General features: G+C 37.9%; 9 protein-coding genes across 12 annotated transcripts; 6 read left to right on the forward strand and 3 right to left on the reverse strand.

The window, feature by feature from the left end:
* Nucleotides 1–50: 50 nt before the first annotated feature.
* On the reverse strand, nt 51–2,795 carry Gasu_50940 (acyl-CoA oxidase). The gene is made up of 6 exons (XM_005703828.1): nt 2,481–2,795; nt 1,725–2,430; nt 1,591–1,672; nt 1,275–1,539; nt 972–1,220; nt 51–926 (listed from the first exon to the last, which is right to left on the reverse strand). The coding sequence occupies exons 1-6, from the start codon at nt 2,751–2,753 to the stop codon at nt 591–593; spliced, it is 1,911 nt and encodes a 636-aa protein (XP_005703885.1). The 5' UTR covers nt 2,754–2,795; the 3' UTR covers nt 51–590.
* Nucleotides 2,796–2,805: 10 nt separating this feature from the next.
* On the forward strand, nt 2,806–4,016 carry Gasu_50950 (transcription initiation factor TFIIA small subunit). The gene is made up of 2 exons (XM_005703829.1): nt 2,806–3,102; nt 3,161–4,016. Exons 1-2 carry the CDS (start codon nt 2,920–2,922, stop codon nt 3,317–3,319), a joined length of 342 nt encoding a protein of 113 aa, XP_005703886.1. The 5' UTR covers nt 2,806–2,919; the 3' UTR covers nt 3,320–4,016.
* A 369-nt stretch (nt 4,017–4,385) lies between these two features.
* Gasu_50960 (uncharacterized protein) lies at nt 4,386–5,396 on the forward strand. The gene is made up of 3 exons (XM_005703830.1): nt 4,386–4,539; nt 4,587–4,902; nt 4,953–5,396. Exons 1-3 carry the CDS (start codon nt 4,515–4,517, stop codon nt 5,260–5,262), a joined length of 651 nt encoding a protein of 216 aa, XP_005703887.1. The 5' UTR covers nt 4,386–4,514; the 3' UTR covers nt 5,263–5,396.
* Nucleotides 5,397–5,545: 149 nt separating this feature from the next.
* Nucleotides 5,546–8,602, forward strand: Gasu_50970 (1,4-alpha-glucan branching enzyme). Of its 2 annotated transcripts, none has more exons than XM_005703831.1 (15): nt 5,546–5,726; nt 5,785–5,941; nt 5,978–6,097; nt 6,147–6,235; nt 6,282–6,471; nt 6,532–6,680; nt 6,730–6,880; nt 6,927–7,054; nt 7,111–7,285; nt 7,331–7,395; nt 7,461–7,739; nt 7,795–7,914; nt 7,962–8,196; nt 8,248–8,349; nt 8,401–8,602. In XM_005703831.1, the coding sequence occupies exons 1-15, from the start codon at nt 5,641–5,643 to the stop codon at nt 8,473–8,475; spliced, it is 2,121 nt and encodes a 706-aa protein (XP_005703888.1). In that variant the 5' UTR covers nt 5,546–5,640; the 3' UTR covers nt 8,476–8,602. The 2 variants fall into 2 exon arrangements, with proteins under 2 accessions (XP_005703888.1, XP_005703889.1); XM_005703832.1 differs by having other exon boundaries at nt 5,785–5,908.
* A 183-nt stretch (nt 8,603–8,785) lies between these two features.
* Gasu_50980 (protochlorophyllide reductase) lies at nt 8,786–10,056 on the forward strand. Its single transcript, XM_005703833.1, has 3 exons — nt 8,786–9,356; nt 9,406–9,643; nt 9,692–10,056. The coding sequence occupies exons 1-3, from the start codon at nt 8,967–8,969 to the stop codon at nt 9,994–9,996; spliced, it is 933 nt and encodes a 310-aa protein (XP_005703890.1). The 5' UTR covers nt 8,786–8,966; the 3' UTR covers nt 9,997–10,056.
* Nucleotides 10,057–10,108: 52 nt separating this feature from the next.
* Gasu_50990 (hypothetical protein) lies at nt 10,109–11,285 on the reverse strand. 2 transcript variants are annotated; one of them, XM_005703835.1, is made up of 4 exons: nt 11,210–11,285; nt 10,896–11,022; nt 10,771–10,860; nt 10,109–10,605 (listed from the first exon to the last, which is right to left on the reverse strand). In XM_005703835.1, the coding sequence occupies exons 1-4, from the start codon at nt 11,247–11,249 to the stop codon at nt 10,566–10,568; spliced, it is 297 nt and encodes a 98-aa protein (XP_005703892.1). In that variant the 5' UTR covers nt 11,250–11,285; the 3' UTR covers nt 10,109–10,565. The 2 variants fall into 2 exon arrangements, with proteins under 2 accessions (XP_005703892.1, XP_005703891.1); XM_005703834.1 differs by having other exon boundaries at nt 10,159–11,022.
* A 670-nt stretch (nt 11,286–11,955) lies between these two features.
* Nucleotides 11,956–13,246, forward strand: Gasu_51000 (30S ribosomal protein S18 family). The gene is made up of 7 exons (XM_005703836.1): nt 11,956–12,198; nt 12,249–12,369; nt 12,434–12,562; nt 12,613–12,708; nt 12,760–12,850; nt 12,900–13,010; nt 13,060–13,246. Exons 1-7 carry the CDS (start codon nt 11,999–12,001, stop codon nt 13,149–13,151), a joined length of 840 nt encoding a protein of 279 aa, XP_005703893.1. The 5' UTR covers nt 11,956–11,998; the 3' UTR covers nt 13,152–13,246.
* A 219-nt stretch (nt 13,247–13,465) lies between these two features.
* Nucleotides 13,466–14,566, forward strand: Gasu_51010 (hypothetical protein). 2 transcript variants are annotated; one of them, XM_005703838.1, is made up of 3 exons: nt 13,466–13,587; nt 13,641–13,813; nt 13,871–14,566. In XM_005703838.1, exons 1-3 carry the CDS (start codon nt 13,506–13,508, stop codon nt 13,949–13,951), a joined length of 336 nt encoding a protein of 111 aa, XP_005703895.1. In that variant the 5' UTR covers nt 13,466–13,505; the 3' UTR covers nt 13,952–14,566. The 2 variants fall into 2 exon arrangements, with proteins under 2 accessions (XP_005703895.1, XP_005703894.1); XM_005703837.1 differs by having other exon boundaries at nt 13,641–14,566.
* Nucleotides 14,567–14,770: 204 nt separating this feature from the next.
* Gasu_51020 (uncharacterized protein) lies at nt 14,771–15,455 on the reverse strand. Its single transcript, XM_005703839.1, has one exon. The coding sequence runs from the start codon at nt 15,437–15,439 to the stop codon at nt 14,807–14,809; it is 633 nt and encodes a 210-aa protein (XP_005703896.1). The 5' UTR covers nt 15,440–15,455; the 3' UTR covers nt 14,771–14,806.
* Between the last annotated feature and the right edge of the window lie 82 nt (nt 15,456–15,537).

Below are 15,537 nucleotides of genomic sequence, written 5' to 3' on the forward strand. Positions count from 1 at the left end.
ACTTTACTCGAAGTTCTATGAATACCTGAAGAATGTAGACGGTGGTTGAGTGATCTAATTTGTCCTTAGGAAGAACATCGCACAAGCAAACCTTACTCGGTCTTTCACAGGTATCGCATATTTTCCTTCTTTGAGGAAATTCACAGACCTGTGGCAAACTCCAGTTGTCTGACATCTTCACAAAAATGTGAATATCTATGGAAACTTTGCATAACAGAATACATTTCTGGGAAGCTTTTTATACATTCTTGTAAAAGACAATAAAAAATGACAATATAGACATTTACAGCGATTGAAGAAAACAAGTTTTAGAGTGCAGCGTTGGTGGAATATAAAATAGTTATGAGAGATGTCTTCCAATCTTTGACACGAGTATTCTATCTTTGGATATTCTTTTGTTGAGGAAACAAAGCTCCTACTTGTAAACAGCTTCAAAGAATACAAGTCATGCCCAAACTTGGTTCATATCTTTCAGATATTGCTTATACAATTTACGAGGTAACTTATTTATTTTAAAATATGGAAACACAAACAAAATATAAAGATAACAACTATATATCTATGAGCAGAACCCATCCGAAATTCGTTATTCAAAGTCGCACTCGGCTATTATGGGCTATCCAGTTGAACGCAATGGGACCAAGAAGATGTGAGGGTATTCCAAAAGACTCCACGATCGGCAACGCAACAAGACGAAGTTGTTTACTCAATTCGATAACCTTATCATGACAATATTCTGCCTCCTTCGAGGTAAGACATGAGGTGCGCAAGAATACAGATTGCTTGTCAACCAAATGGAATAGAAATAGCTGTTGACACAATTTCAAAACAGATCCAATAGATGCATCCTCCTCATTTATGGAAGAAATTATTTCTTCCGATAAATCTACAAACAACAACTCAGTGTGTGCTCTACCTGCTTCGGCCTTTGCTCTTTAAGTAAAATTTATTAAAGCAAAGCAAAAACTTACCGCAAGATCTAAACATGCATTCCAAGCATCAAATGAAGATTTGCCTTGGTGCTCTCTATTTGCCAATTCCTTTGCCAATGTTGCTAATGCATTGGCTTCTCGACGACGAAATATAGTGCGCAAATATTCAATAGAAACCTCATTATGTTCAGGCAGTTTTCCAGAGAAGATATCTTTCGAATTGAGGTAGGCAAGAGAGCCTATAAAATGGCCTTTCTTTAGTTGTCGCAAAAAGTCACTAAGGACCGCCTGAAAAAGGGAGTCAAGTTAGAACACGGTTGGTATCAATGATGAAAAGCATACTCTGCTAACTTGCTGCAGTAAAACCAAATTATCACCTTCGTAAGTCAACAAAACATCAAAGGTACTTTTCATTATGCCGATTCTATTTTCACTCTTGTAACCCTGTCCTCCACAAGCTTCACGACATTCTTGTAAAGTGTCTCTCATCTGCCACGACATGAGAGACTTAAATCCTGAACTCCATATATGTAACTCCTTCAAATTTTCATTTGCTCTGTTACGGTAACGACTTCTTAAACGATTGGCACAAAGACTCATGATACATCTAAACTCCTTCGTTATCATATGCACATATCATGTCTTTCATTGCACTTACGTGGCTGCTAAAGGAGGCATAAGACGAAGTTGATGACTCAAATAGTCCATAATGGGAACTTCCAGACCTTCTGAGGTGGAACCTATTTCAAAAGAGTTAAAAATAACCATCTCTAGAACAATACTTGTGCATACCAAAAGCGCGACGAGATAAACCATAACGAATTGCAATAGTAAGACCAATTTTCGACTGATTTGTGGAAGATAGCGCGATACTAACACGACCACCAGTCAACGCTCCAAGTTGAGCAGCAAACCTTTCGTCAGCAGTTTTGTAGACTGAAGAATACTTTCCTTCCGAAGATACAGAATTATAGCGAGATAGCATATATGTTCGTGGTATCCGAACATTTTCAAACCAAATTCTTCCATTGTCTACACCGTTGAGACCCATCTTGTGTCCACAATCTGCAATAGTAATACCCGGCAATACTCGACCGTTGTCATCTCTTAACTGAACTAGGAACGGATGAATTCCATAGTTTACTCCATTGACTGTGAGTTGTGCGAATACTGTACTCCAACGAGCTGTTTCCGCTGCACCACCAATCCAATACTTTTGCGCAGTTTCACAAGGAGTGAATATGATAAACTCTTGACTGACTGGGTCGTACGTCGCTTGAGTTTCAATGCCCCTGACGTTAGAACCATGGCCAAGTTCTGTAAGTGCAAAACAACCCAACATGCTACAATCCTCCACTTTGGGAAGCCATTCTCTTACTTGATCTTCCGTGCCTAAAAATGCAATAGTCGAACCAAAGAGGCCATAATGGACACCCATAGCCACACTCAAAGAGTGGTCATACATCTCTATGCACTCAAAAAAGGCGTCATATTTACTCTAACAAAGTATTCAAAAACCCATATAGTAAATACAGACCATACACTTACTCGTACTTTCGGGTCTACCGAAGTTAAAGTTCCTTTGAGAAAACCAAGTTCGTGTAACCTTGCCCATCTCTTTTTCAACCAAAGTCTTTCTTCTTCCAAACTTAGTCCATAGCGAAAGTGAAAGATGGGTTCCTTTAAAGCCTCAAAAACACTATATCTAAACTCAATATCATGTTCTAGAAAGTAGTTGCGCAGCTTGAACAGATTGAACGGAGAAATAGTTGAAGCAGTTTCTGCCGGAAGATATTCACCACAAGGATAAATGTACGACATGGTAAGTCACGAGAGTAGAAACCAATTTCTCTGTTCAAATTGGTTTCGTTGCTTTATTTTTTTACACACATCGACAAAGAAACACAGTTTATAATGAAAACGAGTTGTGAAAGCTTATTTTACGACCATTCATGAAAATTACATTGTTCAATTTTTTGGAGTTCTGATGACGTATTATCAACATTACCGTCTTAGCACGGTAGGCATATGTTTGGAAGAAGCTCTTGAAGAACTCAAGGAAAAGAATATTTTCACAGAAGCGGAAGTAGATATGATTAGAACCAAGTTTGACCGTGCTATGGCAGAATGTCTTTCTTCAGATAGCGTTGACAAACAGCTAACCTTGAAAGTAAGTCTACGTTAAGTGACGCTATAAGCAGCCTCTTAACATCGCTCCTAACGCATAGGGAAGCCTCCATCACTATCGTTTCTGTGACAATGTTTGGCAACTTTTCGTTAAGGATGCGGAAGTTAAGTTTGACAAGAAGTCAGAATTTACTTACGTTGGACCCCTCAAGGTGATAGCTTGTGACTTTATTAAACCAGCGATTCCCAAAGCTACGTAACCTTGGAACTCTTCAAGCTTAAACCAAGTCGTCTTCTTTTTGACTTGGTTAGTTTTTGGAGCTCTTTTTGTCCCTTGGAAACGAGAGAGTGAAGGATTATAACCTATTAGTATACCCTGAACCCTTCTCTGGCCTTATTGTTCATATACTGAATAGGCGTTGGTTTGTTGTACTACTATTGAAGTTTTATTTTAGCTGCAAGTTTAGGAGTGGACCAAAACACAACCTCCTGCAGACTTGTAAACTTGCGCCTAGCTATTGTTTTCAGATAAACCTTGCGTGGCTTATCTGTCATCATAGTTATTATTAAGCTGAGGTTTTCTATTTGACAGTTTCAGGGTTCTATTAACGGAACTTCAATAAAGCGCTGTTTGAAAAACTCAAGTTGAGCGGACATAATACCCCCTATTCAAACCACACCAGTCAAGTGTGGAACCCTCTTTTACAACCGAATCATACTTATTTTTATAAAAGTTTGTGTATTCACTACTACCAGCCTCAGTTGTCTTCTTTCTGCTCAAAAACCCTAGATGCAAGAAAAGCAATATTATATTTATATCAGCTTAGGGCTGCTATGATTTCTTTAGCTTGCGAACGTGATACCGTAACAGACATTGAGATGCTTCGTACAGGTCCGCCATTCTTTCAGGATACTATTCTTGACTCATAGTCACCTGGCTACTTTTCCAAAACTATGGACTTGTAACATTCCAAATTGTTTCCTCCTATGTAAAACTACTATAGACATTTTTGGCTTCACAATATCTATCTGTTCTGACTCCAAGAAATTTGTGATAAGTAACGATTTTCTTCAAGAATCAAAACATGAAACAAGAATTGTGACTGAATAATATCTTAGAGAAGAATAAAGCGTGTAAGCCTAAGTAGTAAGGATATTTCTTCATAGTTTTCAAAAAACTCATAGCTATCTTTGAAAGAATAACTGGTGGATATCAGAAATAATAAATATCGTGTTACTATTTGAATCTTCTTATATGTTGCTACTTAAGATTCTCCGTAAATATTACTTTCTTGTTCTCTTACTATTCTTTACCTTCGATATCCAACAAGAGATTATAGGAGCTTATGAATAATTTTTGAAGCTCCGAGATTGTTGTTGGAGCAGAGCTTGAGAGATTGTGCATTGGTCTCCTTTGCTTCGTTTTTTCCTTTACTAGTCTTTGGTTGTTTTTCAATGAGCGAAGCTTTCCAATTTTCAGGTATATAAGATCTTAAGGCCAGTATCCCATTATTTACCCTTCTTTAGCTTTTCCTCTCCAAAACTCGCTACTGGCATCACAAAGCTTGTCATCTCGTTTGTTGAAACCTCGAACAAACAAGTCAAGACGTGCGAATGTTCTACAGTTGGTTGCTTCTGTATCAATGTCAAGGAGAAGTATCATACGTTTGGCACTGCTTACAGGAGTATTCTGGAGGTTTTCAGTTTTGAAGAATCCAGCACTGGCGGATGGTGCTATTTCATTTGCTACGAAGATAACTTCTCGTCGTAGATATGGCCCTCGCATTCTCAGTTTAGAACAAGATATCAACTCCCTTGATTCATATATTCATAATCATGAGTGGTATGTCTTTTATTTGCAAGTTTCGTAGTTTCTGTTTACTCGTTCGACAGGAACAAAGTAGAAGAACTCGTATCGGAGCGTTATTTAAACGCACAGAACAAACCAAGAACAGGAAAATTCTGGTTGGAGAGAAATGCGTTTCAGCTATTCGGTTCCGGTGTCTTCCGAGACAACAAAGATATCTTGCAAAGGCTGGAGAATGAAGAGCAACAATTTTTCACAGCTGCAACTAGATTAAGTAGAGCTGCTTCCAAAAATGATTTGGAAGAGTCAGAAAGAGCATACACGGACTTAAAGAATGCTTATTATGAGTTCCTCCATGAAGCCCAACTTAAGACCGAGGATTCAGTAGATGTTTGAAGTCTTCAATTATGGATTCTTCTATATCAGTCATAAAAGAAAGTCGTCTTTGCAAATCTTTTATAATGTTTGGGTTTATTGGGTTACTAATAAAGTCAGCTGTGTTAAGGTATTGACCTGATTTGATATTCTCTTCCTTTCTCAACAATATGTCACTGGAAATGCTTTGGTCTAAGAGAAACAGATATGAGAATGAAGCAAATTTACTGCTCCTATCTGTCATATCACATAGTAATATAAAATTTTTTCAAGATATGAAATATTTTACGAAGCATCCAATAAATACTGTCGTCGGATATAATTTACAAAAGATTCGCTTCCAATCGGGAAAGCGGGTGAATTCTAACTGCAGAACCGCGTAGAAGAAGCCGACTGTTTATGAAGAACAAAGAAAAACCTTGTGAGTTGAAGGTAGTGAAAGATGACCCTTCTTTAGAACCCTTTTGTGGAGATTTGCTGTTAAGGTGAGGATGGGACTTATTTCAATACAGGCCGCACTTTGTTGATGAATTGTATGGTCAGGAATAAGAGATACAGAAAGTTAAAGAGTGAAATCGAGATGAAGGAAGGTGGACTTGATCAGTTTTCATATGGATATTCCAAGTTTGGTTTGCATCGATGTAAGGGGGGTCTCGAATTCCGAGAAGTAGGTTTCCATATCCGTTGTAGTATTGGAATTGTATGATAACTCTGCTTTCCAACTATTCATTTTTAGTGGTTACCTGGCGCAAAAGATTTGTATTTATTTGGAGATTTTAATGACTGGAAAGAACCAGGCTATCCATTGCAGAGAGACTCCTTTGGTCACTTTTATGGTTTTATTCCTGACAACGCTGTGAGTTTTGTTGATTATTGGAAAAATATTCACTTTCAATTTCAACAAGGATGGATCTCCTGCTATTGCCCACGCTTCTCGTATCAAACTCCGTGTACTTACTTTTGATGGTCAGTGGCTGATCCGCAATCCAGCCNGGTATTTTCCTTGTCCTTGTATTCTGTAGAATCAGACACCTGAATAGATATCAATTTGTGTTGCATAATAGGGCAACTTTTCTTATTCAGAATCCGACGAGCTTTGTTTATGATGCGGTATTTTGGTCACCTCCGGAAGAATGGCGATATTCTTGGAGATACTCCACTCATGCAACGGTCCCGAAATCTTTGAGAATATACGAATGCCATATTGGCATTGCCACAAATGAGCCAAAAGCAAGTATTCTTTGTCCTTTATCATTATCTAAGCTTTATTATTGTTATTTGGAACAATAGGTTGGCTCCTTTGTTGAATTTGCCCAGAAACTGATTCCTAAAATCAAAGGCTTGGGTTACACTGCCATTCAATTGATGGCAGTTATGGAACATTCTTATTATGCATCATTTGGTTATCATGTCACAAATTTCTTTGCTGTTAGTAGTCGGTGAGATAAATGCCATAAGATGCGCTTTTCTTGTATTAATAGCACCTAGTTATGGAACTCCAGAAGATTTGAAGTTTTTAGTGGACGAAGCTCACAACTGGGGACTTTATGTGCTTATGGACATAGTCCACTCACATGCCTCTTCCAATTCTAATGATGGTCTCAATCTTCTCGATGGAACTGATTATCAGTACTTTCATGTATGTTATGCGTTTTAGATTTTCTTGTTTCTGACAAGTTCAATAGCATGGAGAAAGAGGAAATCATCCGGAATGGGGTAGTCGTTTGTTTGATTATTCCAAATGGGAAGTTCTTCGGTTTCTGTTAAGCAACGCACGTTGGTTTTTGGAAGAATATCATTTTGATGGATTTCGGTAGGATAGATATGAAGATCCCTTGCTTGGAACATTCGTAATAGAAACATTTGTAGGTTTGATGGGGTTACTTCTATGCTTTACAATCATCATGGAATAGGAGTTTCATTTTCTGGTGATTATAAGGAGTATTTTGGATTTCAAGTGGATATGGATGCTTGCGTATATTTAATGTTAATGAATGATATTTTGCATCATCTTTATCCTGAGAGCTTTCTTTCCATTGCTGAGGTTGAAAACATGTATTAATGTAAACTTTTATTGATTCAGTATTAGGATGTGTCTGGAATGCCTACTTTGTGTCGACCAGTAGAAGAAGGCGGTATAGGTTTTGACTATCGGTAAGTTGATCATTTTATGATCGTTACCATATTTTGTATATATTGTTTGGTTATTTTCTGTAAAGTTTGGGAATGGGTATACCCGATATGTGGGTTGATCTAGTGACCAACTTCCGAGATGAAGACTGGGATATGGGAAGAATAGTTTATGGTCTTACAAATAGAAGATGGAATGAATATACTGTTGGATATGTAGAAAGCCACGATCAAGCACTTGTTGGAGATAAGACTTTAGCCTTTCGTCTGATGGATGCAGAAATGTATAGCAACATGTCGATTTTTGTTTCACCAACGGACTGCATCATTCGTGGAATTGCATTACACAAAATGATTCGTCTTATAACGTAGAGTATAATATTATTTCATGTTACTTGCTCTTCTCATATTTGTCTCGTTTAGTTATGCATTGGGAGGTGAAGCATATCTCAATTTTATGGGAAATGAATTTGGTCATCCAGAATGGATTGACTTTCCTCGTGCAGGAAATAATTTTTCATATCAATATGCTCGAAGACAATGGTATTTTATAGCAATTTAAATGAACACTTTAGTTTTAAGACTCTTAGGAATTTGGTGGAAGATGGAACTTTGCGTTATCAACATTTGAATGCCTTTGATTGTGAAATGCATGCCTTGGAAAGTCAGCACGCATTCTGTAGATCCAATTTGCATCAGTGGATAACTGTTCATCATAATCAAGACAAAGTCATTGCTTTTGAAAAAGGAGATGGATTACTATTTGTATTTAATTTTCATCCTGTGAAATCCTTTTCAGACTATTCTATTGGAGTGTTATGGCCAGTAAGCTCGATGAGCTTGTATGTACAAGAATGAGAACTGAATATTGATTAGGGAAAGTATGTGCTTCAGTTGGATTCAGATAGACTGAGTTTGGGAGGGTTTGATCGTATTGACCAACATGTCGAGCATTTTACTCATCCTTTGAAACAACATGTAATAAGATATTTTGTTGTTTTATTTGTTTTGGTTTTGATATTTGATTAGGGTCGTCCTCATTCACTGCAACTTTATTTACCTAACCGTTCGTGTCAAGTGTATTATTGTGCAGACTTGGAATAGATAGCATTTGTCATAAACTTTCGAAGTATTTGTGTGAGTGTGTGTGTGCTGTGTGTGTGAATGTCTGTCTGTGAATGTGTTTGTAATGAATGATAGTTATTATTATTATAAATTGCGACGTTGAAACCCTTTATCTTCATAAACAACTCTTCTATTTCACTACTTGACATAGAGTAAGAATGTTGTGAGAAACGAACAGTTCAATCCTTTGAAACAAATAAGCATAATATAATAACCAAAACTCTTTTGGATAGAAACGGAATGGACACAACATATACAACTCATGTCGTGCTTCTCATACGTGAAATAAACACAAGGAATCCTCCCATTTCACTAGAAATAGAAAATAAATTCTTTCAGTTTCATATTTAGTTTCAACTTGAACTTGTAGTAACTCTGTTGACTCTATTGAAAATGGAACATTGAGAGAATGTTATAAAACCCTTGACAACCATTCCTTTTCTAATTTTGTGAATAATAAGATTTGTATCATGTTTCCTCGTTCATACAGCTTGAAAGATATTCCACAAGTACAAGGAAAGACTGCGATAGTAACAGGTTCGAATACGGGCATTGGCTTGGTAACTGCAAGAGAACTTGTAAGAAAAGGCTGGCATGTTGTGTTGGCTTGTCGTAATGAAAACAAAGCCAAAGAGGCTATGAGAAGTATTGAGACTATTACTGGAAGATCTTCCAGTGTAGACTTTTTGCCTTTGGATTTGGCCTCCTTGCAATCTGTGAGAGACTTTTCAAAACGATTTTTGGAAAAATATAGCTCACTAAACCTTTTGATAAACAATGCTGGGGTTCTTGCTACCAAGTTTGAACTTACCAAAGACGGTCACGAAATCCATTTTGGTGTAAACCACCTGGGTCACTTTGTAGGGCATCGTTTTGTTATTGTTCTTTACGTGTAACTTGTTCTTATAGCTTTTGACAAATCTACTCCTGTCCAGGCTACGAGAAAGTCATCCTTCACGCATAGTTGTCGTTTCAAGTGTCGCGCATCAACATACTTTTAGAGAAGGTATTCTCTTTGATGACAAGAAAAGAAACGCTCCCTGGAAGAATATAGTGGAACGTTTGCACGCCTATGGCCAAAGCAAATTAGCCAATCTCTTGTTTGCCAAGGAACTTGCCAGGAGGCTAGAGAAGACACAGGTATATGGTATGTGACTCACTTGAATGCTTTCCGAGACTAAGAGAACCTTTCTAGTTAACGCTTTACATCCAGGCGTGATACGTTCTGAACTCTTCCGCTCCGAGAATCCGTTCTTGCTGTTCCCTATTATGGCATTTGCAAGGACTACTGAAAATGGTGCCCTCACCAGTCTTTATGTAGCAACGAGTCCTGATATAGAAGAGAAAAATATTAGAGGAGCATACTTTAAGCCTTCTGCTACACTCCCAGCTCCTTTCATACGACCAGCTATCTGCACTCCCTCTTCAAAAGCTCGTGATGCCAAGTTGGCTACCAGTTTGTGGGAACTTAGTGAAAGACTGGTAGGTTTAAGTAAATAATAAAACAGTTGTGTATATTTCACTCCGACGAAAGTTCTTTTCACTTGTGCAATTGTTGAAAGCCTTTCTTCAATTGGATACTAAAATGCTTTTCCACAGGGAAACTTGACGACAGTCTGGATTCGTTTTCATTAATGAGTATCACATAGTGAAAGTGAGTTTTTCATGCTAACCAGTTTTATAAAGATGTAAGGCTAATTAACAACTAGACACTGCCAACCCACTTTTCAGTTCACATTCAACACGTGACTTTTGTGCTTCATATGTGTAGTTCTACTATAAATATAAGCTCAATGAAATAGTTCGACTCTCTCATTTTCTCCGAGTCAGTATAAATATGGTAGAATTGAGTGCTTCTTGTCTTTCAAGATAAATGAAAATGAATACAAGCAACGGAACTGTTGATTCCTCACCAGTCAGGAGCATGCACTGAGAAAAAACTTACTTCCCTAGACGTACTGCTTTCACACCATATTCATTCGGTGGCAACTTTGCCTTCTGTATATTTACTGTCGTAGTAGACAAATATTTTACTTGTTCTATTTATGGGCTAAAGCAAGGTTAAGATACTAGGTAAACGGCGAGAGAATATCGAGGAGAATAAAAAACCTAACATAGGTGAGACATGGATTGAGCAACAAAAACAAAGACACATAATAATATATTCTCAGACGCAAATTGACACAATCATGGAAACTGTCAGATAAACTGTGAAAGCAGGCAGACAGTTCTCGTCACAGAAATGACTCTCTTCACAAACTACAGTGTACTAACCTTTGAAATATCAAGTTCTTCCAAACTCCTTGAAAGACACGCAATAACGAACTGTTGTTATATAGCCTCTCTCTCAACACTAAAAAGCAACTTCAGTAAACGTTTTAGATATGAACAAAAGCAACAAGGAGTTCTTTGCAGTCTCAGACTCGTCATCTAAAGGTAGCTCTTGAATTCCACAGGTTTTTTTCAGACAAATGCCTGGAGTCATCGTAGACTTTTCTACAAGTTTGTAAAGTACCCACCTTTTCCCTGTAAAAGAGGTTAGCACTTATCTAAAAAGGGATAATTGCAAATAAACAAAGTTTGTTTTCAGACCTATCATTAGAGCCCCACATTGGTATACACGTTATATATATTTATTCGATGTCGTTCCGTGGTCGGTATTACTTTGTTGGACATCATATGGTGTGGAACGTTAACAAGATTATAAACTTACCTTGTCCTAAAAAAGATGGACGACGACGAGGATCAATCATCTTCCTCCATCTTGGATAATCAGAAATTCAATTGCCACTTTTTTTTATAAGGGAGAAGTTTAAAGGTCCCTTAAGTGAAGAAGCTTAAGATACCTGTCATAGCCACTTTAGATTCTTGAATATTTTTTTTCATGAAGGATTTTTTGTGAGCTTCTTTTCAAACCAACCGTTAGGGAGATTCTCAATTTATGATGCATACTCTCATATCATGCTCCATTTCAATGGCGATTTTCTTCCTTGTAGCATTCATCTTGAACTATTGAGTTGCGATGTGAGAGGAGGCAGCTTAAACCTGAATTTTCCATGAATGGCGAACTCTATACAGCAGAGAAACAGACAATTCACAAAGAAAGCATCAAAGAACTTCGACTGAAGCTGGAATTCTTCTTTGAATATATTCACTTGAAATGGATGCTTTGCACATAGGTACCTGTTTAGGAAATTCCTTCAACCCATTGAAGACTGTTACTATAGAAGAGCAAAAGAGGTGGATTTTTTTCTCAGTACTCATATATTCCACAGTTATGAAAGTCGACAATCCCAAGAATTTTGACACTTCTTACATTTGAACGCAATTTTTTAAATTCGAGAAAATGATTGCAGGTAAAAACTCCATAATTAGAGCAAGTGTAAAAGAAATTTTGAGGAGATTATAGATGAAGTGGTCTTATCTAAACATCTCCAGTGTACTACTCGGCTAGTTGAAGAAATTGATTTTATCTGTTTTTGCGATTTTTCATCGTAATTTCATGTTTTTGGCGAGACCTGTTAGTTATTGCAAAAAACTGAACCGAATAGATTTGTTTGGCTTTCGCTTCTTATGGTTTTCACATTCGAGTAAATATGGAGGAGAAACTTCTAAAAGTTCTGCGTCAGCTTTTTCTCTTCCTGACCACTTGCGAAACCTTGACATACCCAACGACCCTATATTTTCAATAGAAAATATCAAGTATGATTTTGAACTATTGGGTGAGCATAATGATACTTACTTTCTGTAAGGGATTTGCCTAGGGAAGAGGTTGAAAAACTTATCAAAGTGTACCGTATGATCGAAGGTCACGCAACGGCCTTGGAAGAGGGAAATCATGTAAAGACAGTGGATAATCCTTTACTAGACCAGGTAGATATAAATACTTGTAAAAAGCATTTAATATTTCATACTTGTTAATGTTACACCGCTATAGGTTCCTTTGCGAAATTTTCCGAGCTTGTCACCTCCAGTAGTAGAAACTTTTCGGAAGCATTTTCCTGCAGAGAAAATTGAGCATCTTGTTCCACAAAGAGGATCTTCGTTGAAGCCAAGCGAGACTCCGGTAATGAGCAGTTCATCTATTGGTTTGTTGTTGTTTATTATCTTTCCTAGTCCGACGCAGGACAAGAACAAGCTTATCAACGAATGGACAGGTTTATGTCACAAACTCAACAGGCAAAAGATGACGCCGAGTCTGGTGTACCTCGAGTGAGTATTCAATTCTTGGTAAGAACACTCTATATGAATTTTTGTGCACAGGGGTACAATATGGTCGGTAGATATCGACAGAAGAGAAAAGTTTGTCCACTAACTAGTCCTGATGGAACTGTCGATATTGATTTCCGAAATGGTTTGTAGCTCCCATTCTTTTATTGTCTTTGTTTTATGCTCCTTTACAGTTGAAGTTTTGAAACACTTTGTGTCAGAAAGTGGGAAAATTCTTCCCAGGTACAAAACGGGCTTATCGAAAGTTGCGCAGTATAGAGTAGCTCGTGCTATTACTATAGCCAGTATGATCATGTTGCAAATTGTGTTGTGTACCCTTAATAGTTTTGATAGGAGAAATGGCCTTACTGCACCCAACTATGAGTTTAGACCTTGCATTACAAGAGAGAAGGAAACGAAGGGAGCGAGCACAGGCACCAGAATAGTGCCGTAGGATTGTATTACGAAAGAGTTCTCACATATACTTTACATATAGCTTTCGATGAATAAAGCGAAATTTCTCATCTTGTTTGTATCAATCACTATAATATTCTTCACCGTATATACAAGCCTTATGGATTATGGGAACAACTAAATAACTGCTCTGTTATAGATAGATGCCTCCAAGTGCAACTAAGCCTGAGACTGTTGCTTTTGTCCACATTACGGCAAAATAATCTTTTTATTTTTATTCCAAAAGGTTTCTCTTGCATCATAAAAGCTATAAATAACAAGAATAACGAATGCTGCTTAGACATCAACTAAACCAAACTACGACTCAATGAATTCGTAATTGAAATATGGCCAACCCGCCTTCTCAAGAAGCTGACCATCTTGTAGAAGCTTTTCGATACACAGTGGCTAAGTTATTTTTACAACAAGGTACGTGATTAGCGTTTTAAATACGAAATTTGCTTTGATACTTTATACTTGAGCCCAAAAAGATCATTTAAAAGCAGATAAAGAAGCGATTTTTGTTTTATCTGAGCTGCTCCTTGGGTATATTGAAATCCTAACAGCTGACTTGGAAGCTTTCTGCCGTCACGGCAAAAGAACAACCATTACTGCTGATGACGTTCTGCTATGCTGTCGCAGAAACGAGAACCTCGTGAGTCGACATATGTTAATTAACAGGGCTGCGGCTGAAATAAGCTCTTTCCCTTAGAAAGAAAAAATGGAAAGATTCCTACGAACAATCAATCCTCCACTAACACATAGTTTCTCCTCTAAAAAAAGGAAAGAATAATAGCAAGTCTGTATGAGATTGTATTTAAGTGTTGACCTGCAGTAAATGAAGCTTGGACATTTGGATTGCCCGTTGAACTCCTCGCGACTGCTAGCTTCCTTGCAGTAAATTCCAGACACGGCAAAATGTTTATGTCATGAAACAAATAAATGTGTTGATATGATACATTGTTCTGGACTTTTCCTTATCTGAAAAAGAGCAACATATCGCATGATATAGCAAATAACATTCTATCAAGAAATGCATTTTGGAATAACAAACTCAGGGGCCACGGCAATCAAGAAGAATGAAGCTAAGATACTCATTTGCGCGCTCAACACCTTTTTCGTTTCCGGTCGTACCATGTATTAAGGACGAGAGAGCTGCTTGCTAAAATTTTTCTTTCCCTACTGCTTAGATTCTGAAACACCTTTGATGATATGTTGAACGTTTCGTCGCATAGAGCAAAAATCCACAACGTCGAAGAATCCTTCCCAAACTTTTTGGAAGGACATAAATAACTCACAAAATCCTTTCTTCGGCTGTTTTCGACTTTAAACAATGTTTGTAGACTGTGATAGCAACAACCGAAGACCCTTTGTGGTCTGAGTCGATCACGAGCTAAATCTATTTTTCTGCAAGATGTTACCGGATCTGGAAAGTCAAACTTATCATGTCCAGTCTTGCTTGACTTGCTTTTTGAAATATCAGATACTGAAGGGAGTTAACTTTCTCTCTTGAGTTCGAAATTGCTGGAGAAATTACACCAATGACTTTAAGCATTTTTGTAATTCATCTCATTCGCTTCCAAAGGGTTTCATTATTCTTCGTGATGAAATGGAAACTTGCCGATAATTTATTGAATCTTTTATATGTTCAGTTAGTTGAGTAGTAAAACGTAGCTATCGTTGAAACCCTTTCGCAAGGAGACGGATCGTTGTTTGGGGGAGGCGGACCAGAATATTCAAGAGAACCCACTGTCTTCCTCTTACATAGATATGCACCGGTTAAGTCACAGCGATATTTGACACAGCTTGTTTGTATGCAGTATAGATCACTTGAAGTTGCTCCTGGACCGCCTCCGCCCGGACCTCCGCCTCCTGGGCCACCACCACCTGGGCCACCACCACCTGGACCTCCGCCTCCTGGACCACCACCACCTGGACCTCCACCACCTGGACCTCCACCACCTGGACCCGTATTAGTTGACTCTGTGCTTACTATTAAACACGTATCAGAAGACTCTTTCGTGCAAGTACAAAAAGTGTCGTTAAATACATAACGACTGTGTGCTAAAGGTTGCCCAAGCTCCTTAGAGGCAACATACAATGACTCCAGACTAGTCAAAATATCCCTAAAACCCTTTATGTCACCCTGCATTAAAGTTCTTCCTGTTGTGAGACTATATGAAAGTATTCCAGCTGTTTCTGAATGTGTCGCTGTTATACAACAGATGATGTAGCAAAAGGCAACATTGAGGCGTAACAGACTCCCTCTCCCATATGGCATATTTAAGTAATGAGCAAAGCATTGACGGCCATGAGTACGTGATATATACGGTTAGATGGCGTGTTCGCAGTAATGTCGTGTCTAACTGAATTGCGTAC

Source organism: Galdieria sulphuraria, assembly GCF_000341285.1.
Source record: "Galdieria sulphuraria unplaced genomic scaffold scaf_49, whole genome shotgun sequence".
Lineage (NCBI taxonomy): Eukaryota > Rhodophyta > Bangiophyceae > Galdieriales > Galdieriaceae > Galdieria > Galdieria sulphuraria.